Source organism: Sprattus sprattus, assembly GCF_963457725.1.
Source record: "Sprattus sprattus genome assembly, contig: scaffold_55, whole genome shotgun sequence".
Taxonomy (NCBI): Eukaryota; Metazoa; Chordata; class Actinopteri; order Clupeiformes; family Clupeidae; genus Sprattus; species Sprattus sprattus.
In genome coordinates, this window is record NW_027666726.1 from 32,501 (window position 1) to 42,500 (window position 10,000).

The 10,000-nt window shown below is 40.5% G+C and overlaps 1 protein-coding gene across 1 annotated transcript; it reads right to left on the reverse strand.

The window, feature by feature from the left end:
- Positions 1-1,913: 1,913 nt before the first annotated feature.
- On the reverse strand, positions 1,914-7,519 carry LOC308382691 (tripartite motif-containing protein 16-like; the record flags this gene model as incomplete). Its single annotated transcript, XM_080861077.1, has 6 exons — positions 1,914-2,434; positions 4,677-4,733; positions 5,343-5,502; positions 5,746-5,979; positions 6,349-6,444; positions 6,932-7,519. The coding sequence occupies 6 exons, from the start codon at positions 7,517-7,519 to the stop codon at positions 1,914-1,916; spliced, it is 1,656 nt and encodes a 551-aa protein (XP_080717203.1).
- Between the last annotated feature and the right edge of the window lie 2,481 nt (positions 7,520-10,000).

Genomic DNA, 10,000 nt, shown 5'->3' on the forward strand with positions numbered 1-10,000 from the left:
GACCCCAGCATCCAGAGATGACCCCTGCATCCAGAGATGACCCCTGACCCCAGCATCCAGAGGTGACCCCTATCACATGACTCCAGCATCCAGAGGTGACCCCTATCACATGACCCCAGCATCCAGAGATGACCCCTGACCCCAGCATCCAGAGGTGACCCATGACCCCAGCATCCAGAGATGAACCCTAACCCCTGACCCCAGCATCCAGAGACGACCCCTAACCCCTGACCCCAGCATCCAGAGATGACCCCAGCATCCAGAGGTGACCCCTATCAAATGACCCCAACATCCAGAGATGACCCCAAACACTGATACACTGCTGACCTATTTCTGTGCCTGTGAATGATGTGTGTGTGTGTGGATTGATAACTGCGGTGAAGTTAGTTTGGCATTAGACAGCTGGATCTGTAACTGTTATCTAATTAAAAGTTAAATGAAGTGATTTTGAATAATCATGGTTTCTGTTCATCTTTCTTTAAACAATAGAACAGGATGACTCATGATTGCTGTTCTGAATAGTAACAAGAACGTGTGATTTTGGAATAGAGTTCAAAGGTTCTAACCAAGGCAAGATACTTTATTTAAATTTTGATGTAATTTAAACAGATCATGATTTCCCAGACGCTTATTGTTCTAGAGACATTTACTGTAAGTGATATTTTGACACTAGTCAACAAGAGATGAGATTGTGGATTAATGCGCCACAAATCTGTGAAATGAATGATGTGTGATATTTATTTAAAGTCATATAACCCACCCCTACTGCCTACAGGGCATAAATCTAGACACACACATGATCTTCTTTATACACATGGCACCAGTCACCTGCACTTACTCAGTGTCAATCTCATCTCTCACCCAGAAGGAAGATGATCTCAAGATTCTGATCTGGGTTCAGATGGACTCTTCTAGATCTCAAGATTCTGATCTGGGTTCAGATGGACTCTTCTAGATCTCAAGATTCTGATCTGGGTTCAGATGGACTCTTCTAGATCTCAAGATTCTGATCTGGGGTCAGATGGACTCTTCTAGATCTCAAGATTCTGATCTGGGGTCAGATGGACTCTTCTACAGTCCAGTAGACTGTTCTGGTCTCTACAGAGACAGTGCATGCACACAGCCACATCCCCTGATGGGGAGTAAGAAAGTGTTGTTTCTCATAGACTTACATACCAAATCAACTCTTCTTAAGATCTCAAGTCTTCTTGTGATGTTCTTATCACATAATCTTGCCTTTTATCACTTTCACATGCTTTATGATATACATTCAGTAACAAAGTGTACAGTAGCAATCATATGTGCATTTTATTTCAAATTATTATTTAATTTATTTTCTGAAACATCTGATGTTTACTTCTAGTCAACATAACCTAATTAACTTCATCGTAAACCTTACACCATCCATATGTTAAATAAAAGAGGGATTAACAACCTGTTCAAAACAGAACAAAAAAAAAATCATATCTGTAAATAGAATTCTATTCATTTATGTATTAATTAACATTTTTTTAACACAGGCTCATGAAAATGACAAGAGATGTGTGTATAATAAACTAGGGAGGGGTTAGGGGGTGCAGGAGGGAAAGAAAAGGATTGTGGTAGAGGGACAGAGGGTGAAACACTGGACTCATCAAGGCATTCCTCGCACAATGTCTTATGTGTGGTGATCTGATATGAGTTACAGCAGAAGTCCAGAGGTGCAGTAATGTAATCGCTGTGGTCCACAGATGTGTGAATGGCTGGCTTTGGTCTGATGTTCACCCCATGATCATAGACCCTCAGGCCCAGCTGTCAGATCCTTATATGTGTGTGGTGTGATGTGTGTGTGGTGTGATGTGTGTGAGGTGTGATGTGATGTGTGTTTATGGCTGTGTGTAGAGATGTGATAACAGCATTGATCTGTATGTCAGTCACAACAGCTTCACTGATGATCCAGAATTTAGCCAAACCCCAGGGTAGAGTGTGTGAGTGAATGTGGTCTGGACTCTGTGCAGGAAGGTCATTGTGTCAGAGATGCTGTAGAAGGCCAGAGTTCCTGCCCTGTGATCCACATACACGCCTATTCTGGAGCTGGCCACTAGAGGGAGTGTAGTCTGTTTATTATTGTGCCAGAAGGAGGAGCTGCTACTGATGACCTCCTGACCCCAGGACTGATTATTACGTCCAAACCTACACTCATCACCCCATCCTTTCCTGCTAATGCTTTGATATGAGACTGCTATATTAACCCCCCTCTCCCCACTCCACTCAACCTCCCAGTAGCAGCGTCTAGACACACCCTCTCTACACAGCACCTGATACCACACATCAAATCTCTCTGGATGATCAGGATATGACTGGACCTCCTCTCTCCACTCCACCCTCCTGTTCCCCTCAGAAAGATGGAGGTTTCTTTGTGCTGTGTTTGGATCCAGTGTGAAGTGACAGCAATCTGATGGAGGAGAAGACAGGATGGGTTTAATGAGTTTAAATCTAACAAGGAGACAAAAGAGGCAGATATATGAAAGTGTGTGTGTGTGTGTGTGTGTGTGTGTGTATGTGTATGTGTGTGTGTGTGTGTGTGTGTGTGTATGTGTGTGTGTGTGTGTGTTTCTATGCGTGTATTATTATCCGTTTCTTTGATACCTTGTGTGCAGAGACAAAGTGCTTTGTCTGAGTGTGAGATTTGTGTTTGTGGGTGTCTGTCCATGTCTGTCCATTGTGTGCACTTTGGTGTGTTGTATGTGTCTGTCTTTGTATGCTTAATTCCATGTTGGGATTGTGTGTATATGATTCTGTTGATGTGTGTGTGTGTATGAATGTTGTTGTGTGAGGGTGAGGGCTTGGGATCGTGAATGAAGGTTTATGAAAGTTGTCGTAAATAGAGGTTTATGTGTCTGACTTCCTTTGCATGTCCATGTGTTGTTAAGTTTTCCAGTGTTGAATTTATCTGCATGTGTGTGTGTGTGTGTGTGTGTGTGTGTGTGTGTGTGTGTTTATTTTGTTTGTCTGGCTATCCAACGTTATAAACATCCTCTCTGCTGAGTGGTTCAGTTAAAATATCATGGACTTTAGTTACTATTGACACAGAAATAATGATATTATAACAAAAATAACACTATTGCATCATAAACATTATAAGAAGTAAGCTTCTACCGTTCTAGTTCAAACCACGTTAGTTTTCTCAATTTACCGTTTATGATTCTCCACGACAGTAAATGCTCCTTGTACACGTTCTTGCTTTGAGAAGGCTTTGCTTGTGAGTATTCATTATATCACTGTATTAACTGTGTTAGTACATTATGTAGGCATATAAAATCGGTTTGTATGTGATTGTTGAGGTACATTCAAATATATTCAAATGGTAGTGTCAAGCTAAAAAGGCACCGGATGCCTAAAAGAGCCCGGATGATGTAATGTTGACTTTCGAACGACTCTTGAGTGACAGTTGCTATGCCAACGCCAATACGTCACCCTAACGCGATTTACCTCAGAGCATCTTGCATTGTACTTTGCTACCTGAGACCAGCTTGCTTGTATTTGACCTACAATAAACCAACCAAAACAACCATGTGCTTGATGTTTGACTTTGGTAGGAAAGTGGTTGATTCGCTAGTTGGTTATAGTATCAAAGTAAGCACATTTCATTAGCTAGCTCGTGCTAGTGTAACGAGCTATCTTGTTAGCTTGAAGCTATTCATCTGTTGTGCTTAAATTAAGAAAGTCCTTAATGTGTTGTGATTTTAAGACATATCTGACGGCACCCACAAAACAGGGCATTGTTTGCACAACATTTTACTAAAGAACAACGGGGGCTTGCTAGCTTTGACATGCTAGCGGACATTGCTAACTTACAGGTTACCAGCAGGCAGGTGTAGCTAAAACTTTTTATTCGCTTAATATTGTGCCTAAACGGATACTATGTACCCCGACACTTTTTGGCTATCAGTCAGAGAGTCTCAAGAGTAGTTCGAAAGCCATCAGCTACGTTTTAGTCGCTTAATATTGTCGCACAAAAGGAGGAATTGCTATTAGCAATATAGATGCTAGCGCGCGAAACCTGTTGATGTGTGCTTACTTACAAAAGACCGGCAGCCAATATTAAGCGTGTAAAAAGTACCTGATGGCTTTCAAACAACTCTTGAGACTCTCTGACCGATAGCTAAAAAGTGTCCGGGTGCGTAGTGTCCGTTAAGGCACAATATTAAGCGACTAAAAAGTAGCTGATGGCTTTCAAACGACTCTGAGACTTAAAGCTAATAAGCGCCCGGCCTATGTGGTGACCGGATTACGTAATGCTAACGTTGGCATAGAAACTGTCACTCAAGAGGCGTTCGAAAGTCAACATTACGTCACCCGGGCTCTTTTTGGCATCCGGTGCCTTTTTAGCTTGACAGTAGCGTGTTCTATGCTAATCAGTTATTTAAATCCTATGGTAGCATGCTAACTTATTTTGCATATGGTATAGGGCATTTATGTGTAGAAGATGTTTAAAGAATCAACACATTTGAATGTACATTTCTTTTTGCATTTATCTTCAGTTTTACAAAAAGTACATTCCATTTTCTGAACTGAGGAAGAAAAAGCCACATACCTACTTCTGTCTCTTCATTGGAATATGTTAGCTGTCTGTCTGGTTGAGCAACAGTGCGCGCCATAAGGACATATGTGTGTGTGTGTGTTGTCTGGCTCACATTGTAAAATATCCTCTCTCGTCACTGGTTCAGTCAGAGTAGCATGGACTTCAGTCACTATTGAGACAAAAAGAATGAAATTATAACAAAAATAACACTATTGCATCATTCTCATTTTAAAATGCGTCAGTTAAGATATATAGTAGTATATTATGTTCACTTGTTAGGTGACACAATGAGTCTTAAAGGCCACCCCACTCCCTGCCACAGACAATGGAAGACGAAATGCGGTCATTTAAAGGGGTGGTCTGCCAATCTCATCCAATACACTTTTTGTCAAACTCAGTGAGCTGCTCCTCACAGTCCAATAGTTGTCCATTGTGTGTGTGCTCAAAGAACCTCTGGTGTTCGCACACACACAGTCTTGGGTCATTAAACGGGAAGCAAACGTAGTGGTTCTGACCGAGCCATAGAAATCCAAGCCAAACAACACGTTGCTTCAGGAGGCCTTAAAGGCCACACCTTTAAAGGACACTCATCTTCATTGAGATGAAAATGACATGATTAAAAGGGCTACCCAGGTCTATGAGACATCTTGATCTGTTCATCAATAAAACCCAATGGCAGAAGTACTGAAGTAGTTCCATGTTGTTATGGCCCTGTGCCCCTAGGTGACACAGGCATATTGAAATAATGAGAATGTAATGTAGCAGGAACATGATTCACCTGCTGCAGATATCTTCATGACTTCCTCCCTGCAGAAATTCTCCAGCTGCCCCTTTAGTGAGGAGACTGATTTCTTCACAGCCTCAAAAGAGACGCCTTGGTTCACAGAGATGCAGGATAAGTCTTTAGACTGACAAGGGTCACTGACGGACTGGAAAGACTGCATGAAATAGAGAGAGATGGACAAACAGACAGGTAGAGATTGTTTTCGCAGTCAGTAGGCCTCAGTAAAAGACCAAAAATGATTTGAACCTGCATTAAATAACTACTAAGAGTTGATACTCAAAATAATATTAACAAACAAAACTGACAAGACACTGTTTGAAGACATTGTGTGTCTGAAATTAATTAATCTCTAAATTGATTAAAATATTTTGCACACTAGCGATCTATCAACTGTTACCTTGAGGAAATGGATGTGATCCTCTATGAGTGAAAGCTGCTCCAGCTCAGCATCTCTCCTCTTCAGCTCAGCAATCTCCTTCTCCAGTCGCTTCAGGAGTCCTTCAGCCCGACTCACCTCAGCCTTCTCCTGATCTCTGATCAGCTCTTTCACCTCAGAGCGCCTTCTCTCAATGGAGCGGATCATCTCAGTAAAGATCCTCTCACTGTCTTTCACTGCTGTCTGTGCAGAGCTCTGTTAGGAGACACAAAGAGGAGGGGGACAGGAGACACATAGAGGTAAGTGAGGGAGCAAACTCACTCGTGGTGTGACTGGCTCTGTTTGATGATGTTACTTAAGGCCCAATCCTGTCACACACTGCCCCTCCGTGCTCAGAACTATTTGGCCCAAGCTGGAATTGCACTTCCCACTCCCCTTTCATTTATACCAGTCTTTGGAATTTCTGATATATGATGGCTAGAAGAAAAGAGGCAGTTTGTTGTGACAAAAAGCAGTACAGCTGTGATCTGGCCATAGCACATCATTGCAGATTTGATAACACAATAACACATGACCACTAAAACCTCTAACTAGCTGTCCTCTTCTCCTCTGGTCAGTTCTCACCTTGAGAGTCTCCACAGCCTTCCTCAGCTCCTGCAGCTCCTTCTCTCTCTCCTGGAGACTCTGCTGGATTTGACTCTGGGTCTCCGTAAACTGCTTCTGTTGATTAAAAAACAGCCCCATTTCCTCATAAGCTCTTAGTCCTTCAAGATAATATCATATCATATGTAAGTGTAAATTGAAGGCATTATGAAGCATTCTTTTTTTTAACTAAAGGGGTATTTAATGGCACAGTGTAACAAAATGAGAAGTTGTTAAATGGGCTCACATGTTGCACACATGTTTTAGGAAACAGGCGATGATGTCAATGTCAATGCAAAGCAATTAACTCAGAATTTGGTATTCATTATTTCACATGAATAAAGACTGGTCCAGAACCAACACAAACTGAAAATCACTTTGCATCTACAATTTACAGTGTAAAGTTATCAGGTTTTCTAGGCTAAAAAGACACTGCAGATAGCAAAAGTAGTCTATAATATTCCTGAAAGAATTACAATGTTTCATGTTTGAAATGTGCTATAAGACCATCAAAAGACACTAAGAGTTATATAGATCACACGTGTAGCTGGGGTAGCCTAATCACCTGTTTGTCTGTCCATTCTGCTGCAGCAGTGACTGTGTCATGGCCTTTATGTTCCTCCATCGTGCACGGATAGCAGATACAAGTCTGATCGGTTCGACAAAATATTTCAAAAATCTTCTTATGTCGAGAGCAGATCCTCTCTTGTAGCTGGCCAGTGGCTTCAATCATTGAGTGTTTTCTACCTGGGTGAATATTATTGTGAACTTCATAGTGAGTTTCACAGTAAGACACCAGACATTCCAAACACGACTTAACAGCTTTGAGTTTTCTCCCAGTGCAGACGTCACACTCCACATCTCCAGGTCCAGCAAAACCGTGAGCAAGAGAAGGAGTATGGATTCTGGTCTTCCTGATCTGCTCCACAAGCTCAGCCACAATAATATTTTGGTTTAAGACCGGTCTTGGAGAGAAAGTCTGTCTGCACTGGGGGCAGCTGTAAACTCCCTTCTGATCTTCCTGATCCCAGCAGCCCTTAATGCAGCCCATACAGTAACTGTGTCCACAATGAATAGTCACTGGATTCTTCAGTAGATCCAAACAAATCGGACATGTGAAAAGGTCCTGGTTATATGGAGTATTCTCCGCCATTTTTCTAGGGCAGCCTGAATCACTTCACAAAGCTGGAAAGAGAGAGTTCACACTTAGTTTCGTTTTAGCGGAAACTGATGCACGTAACACATTTCTTCCTTGCTGAGTGAAAGGGCGTGTTCGGGCAGATAAAGTCACCGCACTAAAAACGAATAGTCTGAGTCCCTTAATTTAATAAAAGGCCGATAGCAATTACAATTAATTTGAATTTACAGGTCAAAACTAATTATTTCGCGATGTTTAAAAACAAAACAAACAAAAAACTACATTCCAGCCGACAAGGAATAATTAATTTACAAGACCTTCTTGAGTCATTCATTGCAAACACCACAGTAGAACATTGAATGTCTTGCGCTTTTTTGCCAGTGGATGCATAACGTCTTTGATCCCAGGAAATTTGAGCACATAACCCATCTCCCTCACGAAGATATCGGCGAAAGTTGTTTTTACCTAGGTATACCTAAGATCTTGATTTTATCATGTCCCTTCTACAATGACGATGTTATTAACCATACAGCAGCTGTGTGTCGCCCCTCGTGTCAGACTGACAGACATTAATCCAGGAAGTTATTTAGCAGCTGGATGACACTCCTAATCCTGGCGTAGTTCAGACAGCACTGACATTCCATGGGCATCCATCATCATCATGAATGTTCTAACGTGTCTGTAATCATCATGAATGTTCTAACATGTCTGTAATCATCATGAATGTTCTAATGTGTCTGTAATCATCATCATGAATGTTCTAATGTGTCTGTAATCATCGTGAATGTTCTAACGTGTCTGTAATCATCATCATGAATGTTCTAACGTGTCTGTAATCATCACGAATGTTCTAACGTGTCTGTAATCATCATGAATGTTCTAACGTGTCTGTAATCATCATCATGAATGTTCTAACGTGTCTGTAATCATCATCATGAATGTTCTAACGTGTCTGTAATCATCATGAATGTTCTAACGTGTCTGTAATCATCATCATGGATGTTCTAACGTGTCTGTAATCATCATGAATGTTCTAACGTGTCTGTAATCATCATCATGAATGTTCTAACGTGTCTGTAATCATCATGAATGTTCTAACGTGTCTGTAATCATCATGAATGTTCTAACGTGTCTGTAATCATCATGAATGTTCTAACGTGTCTGTAATCATTATGAGTGTTCTAACGTGTCTGTAATCATCATCATGAATGTTCTAACGTGTCTGTAATCATCATGAATGTTCTAGCGTGTCTGTAATCATTATGAGTGTTCTAACGTGTCTGTAATCATTATGAGTGTTCTAACGTGTCTGTAATCATTATGAGTGTTCTAACGTGTCTGTAATCATCATCATGAATGTTCTAACGTGTCTGTAATCATCATGAATGTTCTAACGTGTCTGTAATCAGCATGAATGTTCTAACGTGTCTGTAATCATCATGAATGTTCTAACGTGTCTGTAATCATTATGAGTGTTCTAACGTGTCTGTAATCATCATGAATGTTCTAACGTGTCTGTAATCATCATGAATGTTCTAGCGTGTCTGTAATCATCATCATGAATGTTCTAACGTGTCTGTAATCATCATAATGAATGTTCTAACGTGTCTGTAATCATCATGAATGTTCTAACATGTCTGTAATCAGCATCATGAATGTTCTAACGTGTCTGTAATCATCATCATGAATGTTCTGACGTGTCTGTAATCATCATAATGAATGTTCTAACGTGTCTGTAATCATCATGAATGTTCTAACGTGTCTGTAATCATTATGAGTGTTCTAACGTGTCTGTAATCATCATGAATGTTCTAACGTGTCTGTAATCATCATGAATGTTCTAGCGTGTCTGTAATCATCATCATGAATGTTCTAACGTGTCTGTAATCATCATAATGAATGTTCTAACGTGTCTGTAATCATCATGAATGTTCTAACATGTCTGTAATCAGCATCATGAATGTTCTAACGTGTCTGTAATCATCATGAATGTTCTAACGCGTCTGTAATCATCATCATGAATGTTCTAACGTGTCTGTAATCATCATGAATGTTCTAGCGTGTCTGTAATCATTATGAGTGTTCTAACGTGTCTGTAATCATCATGAATGTTCTAACGTGTCTGTAATCATCATGAATGTTCTAACGTGTCTGTAATCATTATGAGTGTTCTAACGTGTCTGTAATCATCATCATGAATGTTCTAACGTGTCTGTAATCATCATGAATGTTCTAGCGTGTCTGTAATCATTATGAGTGTTCTAACGTGTCTGTAATCATTATGAGTGTTCTAACGTGTCTGTAATCATTATGAGTGTTCTAACGTGTCTGTAATCATCATCATGAATGTTCTAACGTGTCTGTAATCATCATGAATGTTCTAACGTGTCTGTAATCAGCATGAATGTTCTAACGTGTCTGTAATCATCATGAATGTTCTAACGTGTCTGTAATCATCATGAGTGTTCTAACGTGTCTGTAATCATCATGAATGTT